Genomic DNA, 24,132 nt, shown 5'->3' with positions numbered 1-24,132 from the left:
TATGGCCAAAAATATTTATCACGATATATATTTGAAAATTTGCGATAACGATATAACTGACGATATAACTGATGCGAGACAAAATACAACTCCACAACATTACTAGCGCAAAAAGACAACCTTCCATTTATTTTCACTTAAACAAGAAGCTGGTTTTTATGTACATTAAAGCTTTATAAAAATGTAACAGTGCAAATGCAAATTCCTTGCTGAAAGTTTAACCAAAAGGCATTTCCAGTAGAAATGGGATGACATATCCTGAGCATAACCATATATAATATCCACTGAAGTTAAAAAGAGGTGCTTTGCAACATTAAACTGCAGTGTGCCGTACGTATTTTTCGGACCATAAGGTGCACCGGATTATAAGGCACATTAAGCGAAACAAAGCAGTCAGATAAATCAAACTTTATTAAACTCATTCTTCTTGCTTCCTCCACTTCTGTACCATTGATTCATTAATGTTGAATTCTCTGGCAGCTGCTCTATTCCCATGTTGTTGCAGTATATTAATGACTAACCTTGTATTGTGGATGGATTATCTCAGTTGTTCTCCTGACTGAAGTTTGGTCCGTTTACAGCATCCTGCCATGCGATTGCATTTGTCTCCAACTATCAGGAACTTTAACGTTAACTTTTATAAGTGGAAAAGTGTTAGCGTTCATCCTCCAGCTTCACTGTTTATGTTATGCTAACATAGCTGTGTCGCTAGCGATTACGTAGCACATCATTATATACCAGCTAGCCCAACTTCAGTAACCCTACAAACGTCACTGCTGTTTAGTTTTCTGTCTTCATTTATGTTGGACGTGATAGCAGAGCTGTACGTTTGAATTTTTTCAGAAATCTCTCAGTCAGAACATGCTATATCATGCTTAGGTAACTAGCGAGCTAACTTCCGCTAGCTTCCTGCTAACTTCTAACTCCGTTAAATGTAATAAATTTTGTTTTAATGGATGCCTGGAAGTTAAACTTTATAGTTACACCTGGTAAAGCAGCAATGCTGATCGTTTTATTAAAGATGAAAGAATTTAGACAGTTTTTAACTCTCAGTGATGCTGCAGTGTTCGTTTGACCTGAAGCAGTTGAGGAGCCAGATTACTCCCAGATTTAAGAGCATCTTAGTCCGACAAATACGACAATAACGATGGCCGCTTGCATGTTCTGCAAAAAAATGTGCTTTGTGGTGTATCTGACGGACAAACACCAAACCAGTTCCACATCACTATAGTTGCACCATTTTTACAAACCAATTCTTGCTCATCTGTTTCACTCAACAATCGGCCATGTGCGTATGAAAACAAAGGCACTGCGCATGCGCGTTTTACTCATATTCTATCGCGATATTTCATTTTCCTATCGTTGCCTAACATTATACCGGTATTACCGTGAACGGTATAATATGGCCCAGCCCTAATTGGCTGTATGGAGGTTTCTCACGTGACACCATCCTCACATTGCTCGAGAGTTGTGAAGTGATACAACTACCAGTTGCACAAGGAAAATGTATTCCCACACAAGCTGGTCAGTGGTTACTGGCTGTCATTGGAGGAAATTGGTTCCAAAGAGGGTGCTGCACCAAAAACCTTCTTGTGATTGCTTTTTGTTGCTAGCAGATTAGCGCCGCCACATGTAGTTTGCATGGAAGGCACCACTCAGTAACTACAAGCTAACTAGTGGAAAAAATGACGAGGTGTGACTCAAACTGGAAATGAAGAATATTCACGTAAAAGCCAACTTGGTGTGCTGCAGCCAAAACATGAAAACAAACCCAAACACACTTGCAACACAGTAAAAGAGTATTTGCATAGAAAAACACACATTTGGAACACTATCACTATCAGCCTCCGCAGTGTGGGAACATCTTGACAGCGAACAAAACAAAAGGCAGCCAACATCCAAAGAAGAGCTCTGAATTCCTTCAAGAAGCCTGACAGCTGAAGACTACTCAGAAAAATATCAAGCTGCTGTAGAGAGCTCAGAATGTGCTGAAGAATAAAGGTGATCATCCCAACTAATGTCCACACTATGTCTTTGTCCCGTCTTCCTTCCCTAACAGTCACAGCAGATGGCCCCGCCCCTCCCAGAGCCTAGTTCTGCCGGAGGTTTCTTCCTGTTAAAAGGGTGTTCTAACTTCCCACTGTCACCAAGTGCTGCTAACAGGGGGTCATCTGATTGTTGGGGTTTTCAGTTTCTCTATATTATGGCAGGGTCTTCACCTTATAATATAAAGGACTCTAAATAACTTAAAATCAAACATATATAGATAATTGACCAATATGATATTTCTTAAACCATTAATCATTAGTATTGTCTTATAAACCCTATAACTATTGAGCTTTCCTATATAATGTATTTCCATGCGTTTCTAAATGTTTCAACAAATCACTGTACCCATTTCTCATTTTCTTGGCAAAATACAAAGAAATGAAGGATGGCTCAAGACTTTGTACAGCATTGTATTGCTACATCATAACTTCATATTGAGCTCAAGCGTGTTTTCACACTAAAATTTTCGCCTGAAGCGGTCTTTAAATCTACATTCCAGTCATCACGCCTACACTGCGGCACACCGTGGACCAATACACGAGGGGCTGGTGATACATTATTGCCCAACACAAATACAGGAGGAGGTGGGGTCTCCGCTGCCAGACATGATTCAGTCGGTGGGGAGACAGCGAAGGCGCAGACGGCCACTGGGGAGCCTTTCCAGAGGACGGGAAGAAAGTAGGAGGAAGAGAAAGAAAGAAGAAGAGTTGTTTCTCTCTCAGAGACGCCTGCAGACTCAAACAGCCACAGACGCCCATAAATCTGCCCACACGTGTATACACCATCACCAGCTCACTGCTACTGGCAAACACAAGCCACCAACACAACACAGCATCCCACACACAAAACCAGTGCTCAGCTACTAGGAAATATTTAAGAAGATCAATGTTACTCTTAACCCTGCATAGTAGAACTGAAGCATGCACAAGCATGGTTAGCGTAGCATACAGACTAAAGACAAAAACTTGGTCTACTGGCATTACTAATAACCAATACACGAGGACAACACCGTCCCTCACTTGTTTCTTTTTAACTCATTTTCCATTATTTCAGCATATAAACCTGTGAAAAAAAGTTGGAAGCACAGTCGCTGTATAAAAAGATGGACAGCATGACAGCTCCGCAAAAAAGAAGCCAGAACGTCTCGACCATCCCCTGGTGGTCAGCTGCAGTACAGGTCATAAATCCTGTTGCCCTCCAAATGCTAATTTCTGCTGCTCCCTTATAGGCCAGCAACTGCATTTGTGTGCGTATGCATTTCCCTTTGGACAGCCTACCACTGCAAACATGCTCATATGCATTCCTCCAATACCTCAAATGTATGTTATGGATGTGGAGGATGCTGTGCACCAGTCAAACCTGATTGGTTGACAAGGGAACTGAAATAGGTAAGCGAGCGAGAGGGGAGTTCTCCGGGACTAAGAGAACCCCCCACCCCTCCCCCAAAAAAAGACTAAAAAATACACAATGAAAAACAGCTCTTCAGCTCTTTGTATACTTCTCTGGTCCACACACCAACAACCGCACAAGCTAGAAAGCCCACTGAGTGGTTGTACCACATATTCATTGACAACAGATGCTGTGTGTTCCCCTGAATAACCCAGAGGAGGTGGCTGAGGAGAGGGAGGTCTGGGCCATGGTGTTTTTATGTTTGTCTCATATCAATATAATGATTAATATTAGCATTAGAACTGAATTGTGAATAGGAAAATAAATCAATAGTTTTCATTAACAAGGTTAATTTAAAATACAACACCAGTATTTAAAGAGCCTCGAGTATCTTAAGAATAAACATCACATTCATTTACTACATGGTGTGAAATATGGAGGTCTGAGAGGCTGACTAAACACTGTTTAGCATCCTGTGGAATAATTTAACCCACTGTTGGAGATTTCAACAGGAGGCAATCAAGGAGTTTGGTTTGAATCTCCCTAAATTGATCCTGCCATGTATGATTTGTTTTACTTTAAATACATAAATAATATAAATAGTTGCAGTAAAATTGAAAACTTCACTGGGAACTAAGGACATCAAATGTCATACATTAAAAATCATCCCCTTCATGACTCAAATTAAACTTGGACTCATTATTTTACTTAAAATAACTGATATTACGGCTACTATGGCTTGCTCTATCAACAAAGTTTATACGTGGAGGTGAGTGAAATTCTAGGATATCTTTTCATGGTAAATGAACTGGCTCTTATATAGCACACACTGGTGCTTTAAACATGTTTATACTCACAACATTCAACCATTCACACAGAAAGTCATGCAAGTACTTTTTCCTACATTTAACTGCTTTTAATCTGGGATCACTAATCACTAATAACACAGGACCAAGCTATCTTAAGGAACTCTTAAACTCATATGCTCCTGCGAGGGCTTTAAGATCATCCTCACAGTTATTGTTGGTTCAGCCCAGATCTCGTTTGAAGTCTAGAGGTGATCGAGCGTTTGCTCTAGCTGCACCTGAGCTGTGGAACAATCTCCCGATTGGCATCCGGGCGTCTGATTCTATTCAATCTTTTAAATCACGGCTTAAAACATATCTGTTTGAACTTGCTTTTTCTACCAGTTAAATACTGGCCTTGTTTGCAGTGAGTTATTCTATTAATTTTTCTGTTTGTCTTGCGTTGTCTTTGTTCTCTATCACTGTGTTTGATGGTACAGCCTTAATTTGCTATAGCTATGTGCTATAGTTTACTCTTATTAGTGGTTTTTACCTGTGAACATAATTCCACACTTATATGACTCTGATATTATAGTGTTAATTGTTTTATTCTTTTATTCTTTTATGTAAAGCACTTTGGCATGCCCTTGGCTTTTAAATGTGCTCTATAAATAAAGATTGTTGTTGTTGTTTAATCCAACAATCTCATACGCAAGCAACGTGGCATCTTTGGCTATCTGCCTGTTCATGAATGAATGTGCACGACTTCCATGCAAAGGGTTTATTATTATATAAACATTAGGGGTGCAACGATATTCGTATCGATATTGAACCGTTCGATACAGTGCTTTCGGTTCGGTACGCATATGTATCGAACAATACAACATTTGTAATTTATTTTATCAACTTTCCTTCTGACGATGCTGTCTGTGTTGAGCGCTCAGTGAATCTGCGTTCGACTACTCCGCCTAGGCTCGACAGTGCAGCCTAGGCGGAGTAGTCGAACGCAGATTCACTGAGCGCTCAAAACAGACAGCATCGTCAGAAGGAAGAGCGCAGGGCAAGCTAGCGAGACAGAAGTTAAGCTCTCCTTGTAACATGGACCTCCCCCACCCTCGTTCAGATCTGGCGTTTGGAATTATTTTGGTTTTCATGTGACGTATGACCCTGAAGGTAAGCGAGTCATGGACTAAAGTAAAACAGTATGTTGGATGTGCCAAGCAATGCTCGATTACATGGGTGGGAACTAGTGTGTTAGCGCAGTTAGCTCGTTAACGTGTTGGCCGTCTAGCCCCATGCACGGGGCGATCGGCGGTAGCTCGTTAACGGAGATTTGCCGTGTTGTGGCGTTAAGGTCATTTCAACGAGATTAACCTGAAAGCACTAGTGGGAACACAACGAATATGACTGCACATTTACGCCGACATCATCCTAGTGCAAAGACAAAAACAACAAGCATGCTACTAACTTTAGCCGAGTCATTTAGACAGCTGTTAGCACATGATTCTCCTCATGGGGACCTGATATGTTTGATATGCTGCTGAGAACATAGCCCAGAAGAAGCGGATAGTATAGCTTTTATTTTGGAAAGAGCCATTTCTCTGTAATAAACTCTCTTTTCCAAAGATGAGTGATTCCTCAATCAGATACAGGGCTCGCAATATCGCTAGCCCGACGTCCCGGGGCTAGCGATTTTTTCAGTCGGGCTACCAAAATCTATCTCTGCCCTGCCCGTCGGGCTATTGTAGGAAGGAAAAATATATGTCAATGCTTTTGCATTCTTTCGGAAATGTAGCTGGGTAATTATGTCATTGGCATCGGTGAGCCACTGTCAATATGTGACATATTGCAATCGCGTTTGAATTTGCGCTTGTTTTTTTGCTTTCACTTTGCAATCGCGCGAACTGTGTATAGAGAGCGACAGCACTGATCTGTGAGTGATGATAATTTGTGCACCAATTCCTCTGACATCGTCTTATTAATTGTTAGCTTACTATGCAAACATGACAAGTGAAATCTCCCGCAGCAAGCTTAAACATGTGAGAGGTTGATCGCGCAGAGAATCGCTGAGCTTATGTGAGTGCGTGTGTAAAAGCAGCAGGATTTATATTTGACTACGATGACCTGGATGACTGAGAACCTTCACAGACAGATATATATTTTAGTTCTGCTGAGCCAAATAAGACAGGTCAGGGTGAAGAAGTGACAGCCAAAGAAAAGCTTACCACAAAACGGAGAAGTTATGACAAATCAGACTATAAGGCAAAGTGCAGCTTTATGGTTTCATGGACAAAAGAATTTCTGTGGCTGCAATATGACGAGCTAAATAACCAGGGCTGCACATAAGTGGTCCGCAGGTGCGCATTCGCTGTCAAAATAAAAAACACGCACAAGGGTTAGGGTTAAATTTAAAAACTGTACTTTTGAGTTAAAATATATATTTATAATTTTAATAAATGACAAATTAAAAAGGCATGAACATTTTTTTGTATCGAAAAAATATCGAACCGTGACACCAAAGTATCGAACCGAACCGAACCGTGAATTTTGTGTATCGTTGCACCCCTAATAAACATCATTAGTTAAAGCCTTGATTATACTTCACTGTTGACACACACACAGCTGGAAATCTGATGACCAAGTAGTCATTCCTGCTATACTTCCAAGTCCACTTGAAGTCTGCCACCATGTGTAGTTGGTGCACTGTGGACCACATGGTCTGCACGGTCACCAACATGAGGGCAGGCACTATTTTGACATGCACTCTCGCACTCACTGTGATGATCAAATGAACGCGATTCGTACCAAGCAGACCTCAGTGGACTCGCACAGTGAGGTCACTCAGTAATCAAGGCTTTATGTATGAAAACTAATCTTGACCTCAGCTGGGGACCGGGCAGATCCTCCTGCTTCCTCTCCACCACATGATGATGTTCAGTGTAAAAACATGGACGAGGCTGCCCCCCGTAGCGTCAGGGTATTTAATGTAAACCCAAGTTGTTTGACAACAGAGCGAGGTGTTTTTATACTCTTATGTTGTTCCCAGTTATATCCACACTGTATCTCCTTGCTGATGAGCATGTATAAGCTGCAAGCTTATCCTTTCCTAAAAGTTCAAACCATCCTTCAGACTCCATGTGACAGCAGAATAAAGCCCCACACACATACACAAACAGCATGGTAGAAACATCCTACATACAAGCCTCCATCCTCACCCAGTTACAAAACACACACGCAGCATTTAACAGCAGTATCCCTCAATCCACACCCTCCTATCGCTCCCTGCTAATCCCCTGCATCCATGCGCACACTGCCGTTACTCAGCGCCTGCTGCAGTCTGACAGCCCTGTGACTCCGTGGCTCTGTCGCATTAAACATCATCAGCTGAGCAGACGGTCGTCGCTGCGGTAACCAGCTGCTGGCAGTCGACGTCTGGGCTCTCTGTCCGGCTGCCAGCAGCCAAGCGGTTGCTTGTTTGTGTCTGCAAGTTGCTGATGCGTTTTTAGACTAAAGTCCCGTGTCAGCAAGAGCTCCAGGGACACCCACCAAGACCCCTCGAGGTTCCCACAGGGGCCCCCAGCACTTCAATTTAGAGCATGACAGGTTGATAATATCAGCTGACAGCAGCTTATCCTACACACAAAGAAAATCCAAAAGAGGAAAAAGAAAAAAAAAAATCCATTCTGGGGGGACACTGGAGTCAAAGTGAATACTGATATTCCCATTTGGAACAACTCTCACACCACCTCGGATGAAGAGAGCATGCTCAAATGTACTAGAAACACTCTGCTTTCAGAAAGGTGAGCTTTTACGTCACTTGGTTAAGTGACAGAAAATGTGCAGCTCCTCAAAGCTTTACAGCACATGATGGTGACTTTAAGTTCACTGTTAAGACTGTTTTGGCTCACCATCGCTGCTCTCTCAGTGGTGTTTTCACCACAACACTCAGCTGTTTTCACAGAAAACACTAAAACAAAAATCTTGCTGGGTACTACCAGAAAAGGCATAACATCAAAACAGTAAGCACACACAAAAACTAGAAGTTGGGGTGCTTTCACAGCTGTGGTGTTTAGTCTTTTTAATCCCAGCTGTGGTTCTTTCTTCCACCCCTGACACATCTGGCCAATAAGGGGACTGAACATCCTCACGTGGTTTGCAGTGATGCCGTTTGGTTTAATTGGATTTTTCTCTGTGTGAAAACAAACCAAACCATGGGAAAAAGCTACAAGTTTACAAACTCACCAACTGATTCGGACCAGAATAAACGAACTACAGTGGGGCAAAAAAGTATTTAGTCAGCCACCGATTGTGCAAGTTCCCCCACCTAAAATGATGACAGAGGTCAGTAATTTGCACCAGAGGTACACTTCAACTGTGAGAGACAGAATGTGAAAAAAAAAAATCCATGAATCCACATGGTAGGATTTGTAAAGAATTTATTCGTAAATCAGGGTGGAAAATAAGTATTTGGTCAATAACAAAAATACAACTCAATACTTAACATAACCTTTGTTGGCAATAACAGAGGTCAAACGTTTACTATAGGTCTTTACCAGGTTTGCACACACAGTAGCTGGTATTTTGGCCCATTCCTCCATGCAGATCTTCTCGAGAGCAGTGATGTTTTGGGGCTGTCGCCGAGCAACACGGACTTTCAACTCCCGCCACAGATTTTCTATGGGGTTGAGGTCTGGAGACTGGCTAGGCCACTCCAGGACTTTCAAATGCTTCTTACGGAGCCACTCCTTTGTTGCCCGGGCGGTGTGTTTTGGATCATTGTCATGTTGGAAGACCCAGCCTCGTTTCATCTTCAAAGTTCTCACTGATGGAAGGAGGTTTTGGCTCAAAATCTCACGATACATGGCCCCATTCATTCTGTCCTTAACACGGATCAGTCGTCCTGTCCCCTTGGCAGAAAAACAGCCCCATAGCATGATGTTTCCACCCCCATGCTTCACAGTAGGTATGGTGTTCTTGGGATGCAACTCCGTATTCGTCTTCCTCCAAACACGACGAGTTGAGTTTATACCAAAAAGTTCTACTTTGGTTTCATCTGACCACATGACATTCTCCCAATCCTCTGCTGTATCATCCATGTGCTCTCTGGCAAACTTCAGACGGGCCTGGACATGCACTGGCTTCAGCAGCGGTACACGTCTGGCACTGCGGGATTTGATTCCCTGCCGTTGTAGTGTGTTACTGATGGTGACCTTTGTTACTTTGGTCCCAGCTCTCTGCAGGTCATTCACCAGGTCCCCCCGTGTGGTTCTGGGATCTTTGCTCACCGTTCTCATGATCATTTTGACCCCATGGGATGAGATCTTGCGTGGAGCCCCAGATCGAGGGAGATTATCAGTGGTCTTGTATGTCTTCCATTTTCTGATGATTGCTCCCACAGTTGATTTTTTCACACCAAGCTGCTTGCCTATTGTAGATTCACTCTTCCCAGTCTGGTGCAGGTCTACAATACTTTTCCTGGTGTCCTTCAAAAGCTCTTTGGTCTTGGCCATGGCGGAGTTTGGAGTCTGACTGTTTGAGGCTGTGGACAGGTGTCTTTTATACAGATGATGAGTTCAAACAGGTGCCATTCATACAGGTAACGAGTGGGGGACAGAAAAGCTTCTTACAGAAGACGTTACAGGTCTGTGAGAGCCAGAGATTTTCCTTGTTTGAGGTGACCAAATACTTATTTTCCACCCTAATTTACGAATAAATTCTTTACAAATCCTACCATGTGAATTCATGGATTTTTTTTTCACATTCTGTCTCTCACAGTTGAAGTGTACCTCTGGTGCAAATTATTGACCTCTGTCATCATTTTAAATGGGGGAACTTGCACAATCGGTGGCTGACTAAATACTTTTTTGCCCCACTGTACAAGTGAAAAAACGCCTTTAAAATACTAGCAAATTTAGCAGCTGAAGAGTCAGGCTTCCCCTCACCCACAGCTGATGGCAGCCCCTCCCTGAGCCTGCTTCTGCTTGAAGTTTCTTGCTGTTAAAACTTTATCTGCCTCAACACATTTTTATGTAAAATGACCTTTTAAAACACTTCTAACCCAACATTAGCTGGGATAGCTCCAGCCCCCTCCCACAACCTCATATTGGATAGATGAGGATTTTCAACTAAATAAAAGCAGCTTCCGTACAGAAATAACCGTCACTTACACCAAGCCTGACAACACACAATCACATGAGCATGCATGTGCTGGTCTAAATGACAAGCTGAGGTTGAGTCACAATGATGTGGTACGACATATCACAGATGGATACAAGTGATTGATAAAAACCCACACTGGTGTCTGCAAACAGAGCCTCACAGTTTTCCCTTAAAAGGCAAAAACCCCATAAGAGACTTGTTCTAGATGACAGTTTATTATTGTTCACAACTTTTACAAACTTAAAGCTTTATCACGTAAAAAGCTTGACCACACACACTGCTTATTGGGACTGTCTTTTGGGGTTTACAGTGTTCTTGTGAACTCTCCTGGTACATAACCCTGCTGAGTGCTGGGTGTAATGAACAAACACTATAATAGTTTCATACTGTAAAGTAAATCGAAAGCAAGCTGCTGCTGTGGCTCAAAGCTGCACTTCCGAGAGGAGGGCTTTGAGCAAACAGCATAAAATGATTCAAAGTAAACCTCCTCTGAAAATATAAAGACTTTAATCACTCGAGTGAAGTCAAAGACACCAACGTGTTGCAACGGAGCTGCTTTCAGAGGAGAAGTTTACGCTCGACATGAAATAAGATTAAATGAATTATTGATGCCCGTGCAAAAGACCTAAAGTCGTCTCCTCCTTCATTTATTGCCCAAGCTGCATTTTGCATGAACACACAAAAACGCAACCTCGGATCACGTGTTGAAGGGTGATCCCGACACTAAAGAAGCAAATGAAGAAAACAAAGTTTGCAGTATACAGCAATACCACGTGCAATGTAAATACAAACAGAATGCACTGACTTGCAAATCTCAAACCTATATTTCATAAACAATAGAGCATACAGATGTTTCAACAACTATTTGAAGCGCCTCCGTACTATCACAGATGCAGGCTTTTGAACTGAGGGCTGATTTCAATTCAGCTTCCATTTTCCTCAGTCGTGACCTTTGGCCCAGAGAAGGCAGCGTGTGCACATGTGGCCTCTTCGCTGCATGACAGAACTTCAATCTGCATTTATGGTTGGCACGGGGATTTGTGTTTGAGTTCTTGAGACAATCCGCTGATTTGCTTGAGAGAATTATGCGTGTTATTAAAGCAGTCCCACAAGCACACAACATCCAAGCCATCTAATACACAGATTTCTCCAGCATCTCTCAGTCTTTGTATGATATTATGAGACATGACAATTTTACACTAAGGAACATTATTCTGAAATTGCTCTACTATTTGTAAATGTGTGAATGTGGAGGTCCTCTGTCTCTGTAAGATGCTATTTTTATGTCCAGTCATGTTACTGATTTGTTGCCAGCGCACAATGCTCCAGCTCTTTCTTTGGAGTGCCTACGTTTTCAGCTTTTTGTTGTTAAGTAGTAAAGTCTCAGTTTTCTGTGTTCTATTGTAAAATTAAATGTGTGTTTATGAGATCTGCAAACAAACCATTATGTTTTTATTTATATTTCACACAGCACCGCAACTGCTTTTGACTTGAGGTTACACCATGCACCTTAAACTCCCGTAGGCTTTTAAGGTGGAGTGTGGTGCCATCTAATGGCCACTCACCTCTCTGCAGCGTCTGAGCTCGGGATGCCTTGCCCATCCCTGAGAAGTGCCCGTCACCAAAGGATGGATGTCTGGCTCCATCTGAAGGACAGAAGATGCACAGAAACAGATTTTCAGCAAAACACTCAAAAAGTGTTTCTCTCTTCTTTTTTTTTTAGTTATTTAGAAACAAGAACTTTGCCGTTATTCCTGGAAATAGATGGCCAAATTTCCTGTCTTAGCATTATCATCTTCATTGTTTGATATTTAAAAATTTATACAATGTCCCACCAAGCACAGAGTTTACTCAGACTTTTCATTAACTAACATGAAAAAAATAAAGCAGAAAACTTCCATGTTTCACAGTCACACATAAAGGCAGAAAACCACAATCATCTATAATCAAAACAGCTTTTGCATTCAATTTTTAGCTCGCTGCTGCAGCTTTAAAACAAAAAGTAAATACTACAGTTTCATTTCTTTACACTTAAGAAGCCATCGCCAGATCCTCCTATAACCAGGGCCATCACAGGTGACCATCTGCACCCGCCCACTGCCCTCTGGTCAGCGCCTCAGGTCAATCACGTCCCACACCTCGACACTCACACAAACAGCTTGTCCCCCCAACCAAAAGTAAACACTCCGTTATAGCTTATTTTACTCCAGTGTAACCATATTTTACAAATTAAACATCACATTGTATTAAATAAGACACAAACCCAGCAATTAAGACCATAAGGTCATTGGGAAAGTTTACTGAGGACATACAGAGTGAGAGTGAACAGTAAGGCTCTTTCTCACACTTTTATTTGACCAAATCTCTTGTGGAAACCACAGAGATCGCCATCTACTGGCCATGAAAAAGAATGCAGGTTTAAGCCATTTAGGTTCTGATGCCACTTTTCAGACCTTGGTAGCAAAGTCCATCTTTTTTATGCAGTCTATGCTTCTTTGATGTCAGCAGTTGAATTTGTCCAGTTTTCTTGTAGTCAGACTGTGTAAACAGTAAAATCATTAGACACAAACCCAAAGCCATCAGTATTTTATTTATACCAGCAGTGGAGCATTTTGATCCACATGATCACCTTCAGCCACAAGCAGCATTTAGAACAGATTTCATTTGGCACTAATTGCACACTCTTTGTTACTCTTTAGTCCAAAGTGACAATTCTGCAGATTAGAGCTTTTAGAGTGCATTTTGGTCTGACATTGTTCCATTATAAATGTTATCATGTTTCTTTTTAGCCAAATCAGGCAATTCTGCCCTGGAATAGCGATTGTGCAAGTTCCCCCACCTAAAATGATGACAGAGGTCAGTAATTTGCACCAGAGGTACACTTCAACTGTGAGAGACAGAATGTGAAAAAAAAAAATCCATGAATCCACATGGTAGGATTTGTAAAGAATTTATTCGTAAATCAGGGTGGAAAATAAGTATTTGGTCAATAACAAAAATACAACTCAATACTTTGTAACATAACCTTTGTTGGCAATAACAGAGGTCAAACGTTTACTATAGGTCTTTACCAGGTTTGCACACACAGTAGCTGGTATTTTGGCCCATTCCTCCATGCAGATCTTCTCGAGAGCAGTGATGTTTTGGGGCTGTCGCCGAGCAACACAGACTTTCAACTCCCGCCACAGATTTTCTATGGGGTTGAGGTCTGGAGACTGGCTAGGCCACTCCAGGACTTTCAAATGCTTCTTACGGAGCCACTCCTTTGTTGCCCGGGCGGTGTGTTTTGGATCATTGTCATGTTGGAAGACCCAGCCTCGTTTCATCTTCAAAGTTCTCACTGATGGAAGGAGGTTTTGGCTCAAAATCTCACGATACATGGCCCCATTCATTCTGTCCTTAACACGGATCAGTCGTCCTGTCCCCTTGGCAGAAAAACAGCCCCATAGCATGATGTTTCCACCCCCATGCTTCACAGTAGGTATGGTGTTCTTGGGATGCAACTCAGTATTCTTCTTCCTCCAAACACGACGAGTTGAGTTTATACCAAAAAGTTCTACTTTGGTTTCATCTGACCACATGACATTCTCCCAATCCTCTGCTGTATCATCCATGTGCTCTCTGGCAAACTTCAGACGGGCCTGGACATGCACTGGCTTCAGCAGCGGAACACGTCTGGCACTGCGGGATTTGATTCCCTGCCGTTGTAGTGTGTTACTGATGGTGACCTTTGTTACTTTGGTCCCAGCTCTCTGCAGGTCATTCACCAGGTCCCCCCGTGTGGTTCTGGGATCTTTGCTCACCGTTCTCATGATCATTTTGACCCCACGGGATGAGATCTTGCGTGGAGCCCCAGATCGAGGGAGATTATCAGTGGTCTTGTATGTCTTCCATTTTCTGATGATTGCTCCCACAGTTGATTTTTTCACACCAAGCTGCTTGCCTATTGTAGATTCACTCTCCCCAGTCTGGTGCAGGTCTACAATACTTTTCCTGGTGTCCTTCGAAAGCTCTTTGGTCTTGGCCATGGCGGAGTTTGGAGTCTGACTGTTTGAGGCTGTGGACAGGTGTCTTTTATACAGATGATGAGTTCAAACAGGTGCCATTCATACAGGTAACGAGTGGGGGACAGAAAAGCTTCTTACAGAAGACGTTACAGGTCTGTGAGAGCCAGAGATTTTCCTTGTTTGAGGTGACCAAATACTTATTTTCCACCCTAATTTATGAATAAATTCTTTACAAATCCTACCATGTGAATTCATGGATTTTTTTTTCACATTCTGTCTCTCACAGTTGAAGTGTACCTCTGGTGCAAATTACTGACCTCTGTCATCATTTTAGGTGGGGGAACTTGCACAATCGGTGGCTGACTAAATACTTTTTTGCCCCACTGTAGCTACCAGGAGGCAGAATTGCAAATATACAGGACAGCGACGAGCACCTGGGTATCCCACGGGCCCATGGCAACCATAATAAAGACGCACAAAAGTCAGCCACAGCCTGTTTCTATGCAACTTTCCTATTCTCATTCGGGAGGTTTTCCCCCCTGGACCCCCCATGCTTCCCCATTTAGAAAAAAATGGTTTTGGTTTCAAAAGCTAAAACTCTTTTATGAGAACTGAGTGTAATTCGTCTAAGCAACTCTTATAGTGGTGTTAACTATGCATCTTGGGACGAGAACCAGCGCACCAAAGCTTCCAGTCCAGCCCTCTATACAACTTTGCAAAACAGATGCAGTTAAGTCTCAAATTTCTCTCCATCACTGCAGCTGTCACATTTTACAGTTGTTGTTTTTTTTAACCAACGAAGCCAATACATACCTGAAGTAATTACATTTTCATTGCTAATATTCCATGAAATAACAGAAAAGTTCCAGTTTTTCACTCATTTATAAGAGAATTGTATATTTACCTTTTATTGACAACAGGTGCACAGTAAAGTTAGGGCGAAAGGTGAGTGCTGACTAGGCTGCGCCCGGCTTTAGCTTTGTTAAATCGAGTAACTGAACTGAACATCGTGAGCATGTGTGTGCTGTTGGTGCCTTGGAGCTCTAAATCACTGTCTGGTTGAACCGATCACAACTTTCAGACATGTGTACAGCATGTGAGGAGGTGTCTAATCTTTGTGCCCAATCTGTAAGCAAATGATGACTCTGGGCACTTTTTCTTTTTGAGCTTGCATTTACTTTACATGGCTGTGTCTTTTGTCCCATCTCCTTCCCCTCAACCCCAACAGTCTTGGCAGATGGCTGCCCCTCCCTGAGCCTGGCTCTATCACACATTTCTTCCAGTTAAAAGGGAGTTTTTGCTTCCCACTGCAGCCAAGTGTTTGCTCATACAGGGTCATCTGATTGTTGGGGGTTTCTCTTGATTATTGTAGCCTCTTTACCTTACAATATAAAAGCACCTTGAGGCCCTTTAAGAGCGCAGTTCTTCTTTCTGATTGGCTGACCCTGGTAAACAAAGCTTATAGTAGTGAGAAGGCTGAGCTTTCAGCTCTCGGGAATTATTTGCACACATTTTGACTTATGTACAGTGGATATATAATTCGAGTACACATGTACACAATAGAAAACCCTATTTTCATGCAAACTGTCCAGTCAGTGAGTCCACTAGTCTGTCCTTCATGTATTGGTTCAGCTCAAACCCACACAGGAAAGAAATCCACAGTAGATCTAGAGAGACAGCAGAGCAACAGGCAGCAAATGTCCTGTCTTTCTCACCTTCTGCAGAGACAAACTGTCCAACAGCCAGCGACCCTCCACCTCCCGTCTCCACAAACTCCACTTCAGACACAATGATGTTGTCCTCCAGCACAGAGCCGCAGCCCATGCATACCGCATCACCGCGTGCATGGTCGACATCAATGTCCGAACTGCCACAGTTCTTACACACCTTGGAGCTCATGGTGTCGTTCCTCAAGTCTCAAAGCCTTATGGGAAAAGATAAGGCCAGTAAATACAGGAAGTAGCTTAAGTACATAACTGGCTCCCTACATAGATAGAGGAAAGGAGCCACCTTGTGTCTCTGTAGTCGGTATGCGTTTCATTGTGGTCCACTGACATCTTTTGTTTTTTGTACCTTTGATTATACATGTGTGCAGTTATGCTGCCTCTCTTTTTGGGCAGTTTGCAAAATTTTATAATCACTTTGGGTCTTTGGATTGACATTCTGTTAAGAAATGTTACCAGTTATGTCACAGGGACCATGTGATTAGCACTGTCTACTGTAGTGTAATAGGGATCTGGACGAGCATGTAACAAACTAGCTGTGTTTAGGCACTTCCAGGATGAGGTTTGCTTTCTTAAAATCACCACGTATAATAACTGAGGAGTCCAAGTTTGTCTGCTTTGCACACAGTATCGGATCGTCAAGTGTATGCATGTTTTGATGCTAAATCTTATATTATATTACACTTTCAAATTCCCGGAGCTCCTCCCTGTTCAGTAATCCAAGCATGAGGTCAGCAGGGCGCAACACAACACAGGTGGTCTCTAACTTGTGGCCCCCTGGGAGGGTAATCCCTCGAATACTGGAGGCTATTGCATGTAAAAGAGAATTGTACCCCGCTGTATCAGTACTTTTACTCGGATTACAGAGGTCTATAGGGTAGTGCTTCTCCCACTGGCAGTCCATCTTGTTGGTTTCATGATGCAGCCTCCTGCAGCGGTTGTGAACAACTTGCTCGCGGCTCTCCTCCCATTAGCCGGCCAGCTACGTGGCACTGGTCAGCAGCCGCCGGCTAACTCGGGTTTTTCTAACTTTTCTTGCCTAAAAGCGAGACCTATTCAATGCACAAGCTGACTCACTACTCCCTGAATTGTCTCGCCTCTTTGTGTCCTTTTGATTAGATTAATTGATACTGTTGTTAGCCGAATGAGCAGCACACTGTTCACATGGGGCTGTTAACAACAAGGAACGAGAAGCTAGCCCAGCGCTGCTACCGGCAAAGTCGCTGCAACGATCACTCATGCTAATACCAACACGAAGTCATGCGTATCCGAAATAAAGAAGCGTCACGAAAGGCTACACAAACACACACATATAATGTGTGCTGACAGCATTCATACCTCTAGTCTGGTGAAGTCAGCGGCAGCATGCAGCCACGAGTCAGCCTCCTCGGCTCTAGTGTTTTCGACAGACGCTGATTTGAAAGTATTTCTCATTGACTGTGGTGCTTCACTGTTTATAAATGTAGTCTCTGGAGAGCAAACAGAAGCGTGACAACAAACAGATATTTCAGAAATGTTGTTAACGCTGGAACAATCCTTAACACAACACACCCGACGTGAAAACATGTGCGTTTGATGCCCAGGGAACTCGGGCGAGACCAACTCTGCCGTGAGGGGTGTTACTATGTCAACATTATATTTATTTCAAATCATGGTCGCGCAGAGCATTAAGTTTTAGAACCTTTTTGATATTCATTTTGAGTGAACTATATGTTGTGTGACGAAAGATTATCAGTAATTGAAATATATTTCATACAAAAAGTTTATACCATAGATATGATAACCGAGGTTATTTGTATTATGGTACGTCCCCTGTCGCCGGTTTCCAAACTAACAGGAAATATAATAAAATAAAAGTGTCCCATATCCGTTTCGTTTTTCCTTCATGTGTGTTTTTTTTTTTTTCATATCAAACCTTTCTGTTGCATTTGGGCGTACTTAAACATCTTGAACCCACAATTAGGCTAAACAATAGCAACAGCCTATGTGTATTTAAAAAAAGAGCAATAAGCTAAATTTATTGTTATATAGGGTGGATATGGTTTCGGTTGTATATTTTCATTATCCATTGAGCAATCGAAAAGTTTAAATTAGTGTAAATTAAAGTTTATAGACTATATGCATCCTGGAACCAGAACCAGAGAATTTTTAACAATACAAATATTAAGATTTATGAGACAAGAAACATTTGGTAATAGATGTGAACGTAAATCTCAATATGAAAACGTGAAAATGAATAAATATATAAATATGACAAAATGTGGTCATTAAAAAATATAAGAAGCATTTCATTAGGTGTTAGGGGTTCGTATTTTTTTTAACCCACATAATTAAACATTTTAGTTACATAAAACATGTGAATTTTTATTTTATGTACTGTATAGCCCGTATAATAAATAAGTATTTAGTCCAACAAGTATAACATCCAGAAAGCTACACAACATGAGGTGGTTCATGTCTAACCTCAGTTTCTGACAGTATTCATCCTTGATGAGGCTCCACTGGACCACAGCTGTGCACATACAGACAGTGTTGGGGAGTAACGGAATACATATACCGCCGTTACGTATTTAAAATACAAATTCAAATTCAAATTTTTTTATTTGTCACGTACACAGTCATACACAGTACGATATGCAGTGAAATGCTTGGACAACTGCTCGTGACCTGAAGAAAACAAAAAAGGAAAAGGCTATGAATAAGATAGGAAATAAATATGAAAAATTAAAAAGGGAAATAATATGAAAAATTTAAAAGGGTAAATTTTACTAGGAAGGAATAAAATATAAATTAAGGTTAAAAAGGAAATAACTGTACAACACAAATTAGAATGAAGGGTAAATTTAACTGAGAAAGAATAAGATAAAATATATAAATTAAAGTTGAAAATAAAATAACTGTACAACAAAATACACAATACACAATATAGAACTATATAAGAATGTATGAATAAATAAATAAATATATACACAATAACAGCAGCTGTACAAATATTAACTGGAAATGAAGAATATAGTGTCCAGTGTTGTGCAATCCACATTATGTCTTCTGCAGTGCAAATATGCTTAAAGTGATTTAAGTGATGAAGTGAAATATGAGTAACTGTATTCCGTTACAGTTACCGTTTAAAAAGGTGGTATTTAGAATCAGTGTTGGGAAGGTTACTTTTAAAATGTATTCCATTACAGAATACAGAATACATGCCCCAAAATGTATTCTGTAACGTATTCCGTTACGTTACTCAATGAGAGTAACGTATTCTGAATACTTTGGATTACTTAATATATTATCATGCTGTTTACAACTACGTTAATGTACTATTGCTGTGATATTTATTACTATTACTGAAGGTCCGCGGCTCTGAATCATAGTAAAGGGACATCTGGCTAATACATCGGGTTCCGTGTTGGGCTCGTAGCCGAAAAATAGCTTTACTTTGTTGTCTGGGTCAACTTTGCTTGCGAGAGACAGAGAGAGGAGTTGAAAGGCTGCTCCAACAGAGCTTATTGTTTTCGGAGGAAAACACAGACACAGTGTACAGTCGAGCCTTAATAGCTTACTTACAACTGGGCTCATCAGGCACTCTTCTTGGCTGAAGTGGTTATTATTATATTTACATGCTTCCAGCTCCCGTTTTTGCTCGGTGACAGCTCGTACTATTCCTTTTTCTCCCTCCTCTTGCTCACAGAAACATAACGGGTATGGCAGTCCATTCTCCCTGCAACACGGACTACACTGCCCATGATGCTACATTCTTTAGAGCTATGCTTGTAGCATTCTGCCTGTTAGCTTAGCACAACAACAACAACGAAAAGGCGCTCTCTCACCCAGGAAACCCGCAGAGAGAGAGCGTCACCCTGTAACCATGGCAACCGTAACGCTGCCTGGAACAACAGAACGTAGCTGTCAAACAAACCCAAACAGTCCTGACCCGCCACAATATGAAACAGGAAAGTACCGCCGTGTAATCCATTTATTTCAACAAAGTAACTGTATTCTAAATACCACCTTTTTAAACAGTAACTGTAACGGAATACAGTTACTAATATTTTGTATTTTAAATACGTAACGGCGGTACATGTATTCCGTTACTCCCCAACACTGTTTAGAATACAGTTACTTTGTTGAAATAAATGGATTACACTGCGGTACTTTCCTGTTTCATTTTGTTGCGGGTCAGGACTGTTTGGGTTTTGTTTGACAAGTACGTTCTGTTGGTCCAGGCGGCAGCGTTACGGTTGCCATGGTTACAGGGCGACGCTCTCTCTCTCTCTGCGACTTAGTTTTCCTGGGTGAGAGAGCGCCTTTTCGTTGTTGTTGTTGTGCTAAGCTAACAGGCAGAATGCTACAAGCATAGCTCTAAAGAATGTAGCATCATGGGCAGTGTAGTCCGTGTTGCAGGGAGAATGGACTGCCATACACGTTATGTGTCTGTGAGCGCGAGGAGGGAGAAAAAGGGGAGTGGTACGAGTTGTCATCGAGCAAAAACGGGAGCTGGAAGCATGTAAATATAATAATAACCACTTCAGCCAAGAAGAGTGCCTGACGAGCCCAGTTGTAAGTAAGCTATTAAGACTCGACTGTACAGCGTGTTCGTGTTTTCCTCCGAAAACAATAAGTTCCGTTGGAGCAGTCTTTCAACGCCTCTCTCTGTCTCTCGCAAGAAAAGTTGACCCACACAACAAAGTAAAGCTATTTTCGGCTACGAGCCAACAGGGACCCCGCCATATTAGTCAGAGGTCCCTTTACTACAGTTCGGAGTCGCAGACCTTCAGTAATAGTAATAAATCACACAGCAATAGTACATTCACGTTGTTGTAAAAAGCATGATAATATATTAAGTAATCCAAAGTATTCAGAATACGTTACTGTCATTGAGTAACGTAACGGAATACGTTACAGAATACATTTTGGGCATGTATTCTGTATTCTGTAATGGAATACATTTTAAAAGTAACCTTCCCGACACTGCATACAGATGTACTGTAACTGTATCTGTAAACTTCAATAATGTGGTCAGGATATTCTCTGAATGTTCCAAGAACCAGTAAACACAAAATATAAAAAGTTTGAATTGTCCCTCATCTTCCAAGGTGGAGTGGCACATTCCCTCTTGACATCTGATTTCCCTGCAACCTTGACCGTTTCCTTTTGGCTGGTTAAACCCTTAAAATTGTGCATTCACATCAGTGTAGCAATGTAAGGAACATACAGGCAGGACTAAGTAGATACAATTTTCATATGAAAAACATTGGGCCTCACTCAGTATGTGTATGGAAACATTCTTATCTCGTGTAAAAAAAACAAAAAAACAAATGCACACACAAAAATACAGAAAACCTGTACAAATTTAGTTTTTGTGTTTGTTAGTGAATCTGAATCATCCATATACTGCCATGCATCTACTTCTCTTTGCAAATAAACAAGTTTACCTCAAGGTGGAGAAAGTGAAACTCTTAATACTATTAGTAATCATCAATAGTAACTATCATCAGTCTTAGTACCACCATTATTATTATTTTTACTGTTATTATTATTGCTGTTGTTGTTGTAGTTACCATTTGATCATTAATTACATTTCCAAAACACCATGTGCCAAACGATTCTTAGAATTACAATTAAATTTAAAAAAGTTCTGGAAATGGCCTTAAGGCTCTTGTGTTTCCTGGGTGGCACACGTCTCCAACATTGTGTTGAAGTCTTGTGGTATAACAAAGGACCAGCACTTTATCCTCTGAAGAACAGTGTTGACAAGTTTGCCCAACTGGTTGATATGTGTGTGGCTTTTTTGGAATTGAAGACAGCATTTAACCGCATCTCTCGGGGTTGTTTTGTAGTATGAGGCATCATGTCTGTTGCTGCAAACTGGGCATTAGTACAGTTGCAGTGACAGCTTGGTTCACATTGTTGAAATGATTCTGTTCATAGTTTTTTAACAGAACTTCTACGTGAATACATTGATGTGAAAAAGTGTTTCAGATCATTAAACAAATTTAAATATTAGACAAAGATAAAAAAAAAAAAAGTAAACACAAAATGCAGTTTCTCAATCAAAGTGTTTATTATTTATGTTAAGGTGTGTGGCGAGAACGGGGCCCAAATGCAGGACTTTCCAATCCTGCAGGACTGTGCTGGTGGTCCAGGTGTGACAGGAAAACAACTCCAACACTCGACATTTACAAACACTTCGCTCCTGTGACACACAAGACAAGGTACAGAGATCAGATCGGTGAACTCAGAGAAACACACGTACAGACTATTTCCACTCAGAGCTGGGACTTCACTTACTTGGTAACTCAACAATCCAGCGTTGACTGAAGCTCAGTCAAACAGTTAAGTAGTGGCCAATCTAGACGGCAGACAGGTGTGGCGGCTTCAACACGGGAAACACCTTCCGGCCTGATGACGCCCATACACTGGCACGCTAGAATACACACACACATACACACACACACACTTAAAGGAAGAAGCAGGGGACTGAGAGGGGAGCCAAAACAAAACATAAACAAACATACATACAAGCAGGTCGAACGTAGGAGACTCCCAGACCATCACAATTTAGCAGGGAAAACTCAAACCTACATCATAGAGAAAATAAAGTAAAATGAATATTTTAGAGAGAGAGAAATAAAACCCTTTTGCAGCACTTATGTCACAGTAAGGCAGATATAAAAGGTACTAAACCAGTTCTAGGTTTGCAGCTAAGAAGGTCACACTTAACCCTCCACAGTTCAAGATAGTTTTAGTTAACCCAACTTTGTTCCAAATTACAAACCTAGATTATTCTTTAAGATTTACTTCTTAATTTAGGAATCAGATTTAATCTAAAACCTTCAGTTTCAGATTCTACTTATTTAAGAGAATCAAAGAGTCTAAGACCGATCTGTTCTGTGCAGGGCTGATAAAGCCAACGTAGTGCTATGAGCTCATTTAACTTTAATCCCGCTGAGCAGTTTGTGTCTTTCCTTGCATGAGAAAAGAACTCTTATCAAAACTCAATTTGGTGCATTGAGCCTTTAACACAGAGTTCCTATAGAGAAATTTAGTTTGACTCAAAACAAGAAAATAACATCAGCATATAAAAATCACTCAATAGTCAGGGAGGATAAATCACAGGTTCTGACTCCAGCTTATTGGTCAGAAGAACAATCTGTCACCTATAAAAATTCCATTTCTACTCGTTATAGTTGTTTCTACTTTCAGATCAAAAATGCAGATGAAGAGAAAAGATGGGTTTTAGCTGTTAAAATGAAGTCGATTTGATTTAGTTATTAAATATAAATCAAACCAAAAGCAATAATGTATTCAATACAGTTAATATCTGAATGGGCCCTGGGGCACTTTGTAGTGGAAAAGTTGGGGCCCGAGGTCAAAAAAAGGTTAAGAACCCCTGCTTTAAACCACTGCGTCTGACGCGTTGCATTGCACTGGACGCAGCTGCTCAGCCATGGAAACTCGGTCCTTGAAGCGCTCTGCTCTTGATCTGTTATTTGCCTCAGCTTATGCTATAACCTCGTCGTGTGATTTTATAAGACCTACCACTTCTTGGCTGTTGCTGTCATTCCCATTTGCTTCTACCACTCACAGTTGAGTTTGGAATATTTAGTAGGTAAGACATTTCATGATTGGACTTGTTGCACAGATGGTCAACCTATCATGGTACCAAGCTGGAATTCATTGAGCTCCCATTCTTTCACAAATGTTTGTAGAAGTCTGCATGCCTAGGTGCTTGGTTTTATACACCTGTGGCCATGGAAGTGATTGGAACACCTGAATTCAATGTTTCAGATGGGTGAGCGAATACTTCTGGCAATGCAGCATTAACGGAGGAAAAATAATAATCCCAGTATCTACCTCCAGGGATTAAGCAGGTAAACCAAACGTATGAATTTTACGAAGATTGGAAACCATTTTGAATGTTGGGTCAATGTAGAATGATGGCCTTGAAATCTTCTACCAGGTCAGCATTTCTTCACCTCATACAGGAATCCCATTTTCAAATAACAACAGCACAGCAGA

General features: G+C 41.3%; 1 protein-coding gene across 1 annotated transcript in view; it reads right to left on the bottom strand.

Annotated features, from left to right (window-relative positions):
* brf1a (BRF1 RNA polymerase III transcription initiation factor subunit a) overlaps nt 1-18,112 on the bottom strand; it is a 133,485-nt gene extending 115,373 nt beyond the window's left edge. Inside the window, exons 1-3 of the mRNA XM_040041591.1 lie at nt 17,452-18,112; nt 16,105-16,313; nt 11,948-12,028 (exon numbers count right to left, since the gene is read on the bottom strand). Coding sequence (XP_039897525.1) covers nt 11,948-12,028; nt 16,105-16,288 — 265 coding nt within the window. The 5' untranslated portion in view covers nt 16,289-16,313; nt 17,452-18,112. The remainder of the gene's footprint in view (nt 1-11,947; nt 12,029-16,104; nt 16,314-17,451) is intronic.
* Nucleotides 18,113-24,132: the final 6,020 nt, after the last annotated feature.

Source organism: Simochromis diagramma, unplaced genomic scaffold, assembly GCF_900408965.1.
Source record: "Simochromis diagramma unplaced genomic scaffold, fSimDia1.1 OVJJ01000304.1, whole genome shotgun sequence".
Lineage (NCBI taxonomy): Eukaryota > Metazoa > Chordata > Actinopteri > Cichliformes > Cichlidae > Simochromis > Simochromis diagramma.
The sequence above is the reverse complement of the archived record's forward strand: the minus strand, read 5'-3'. Positions and strand labels throughout refer to the sequence as shown.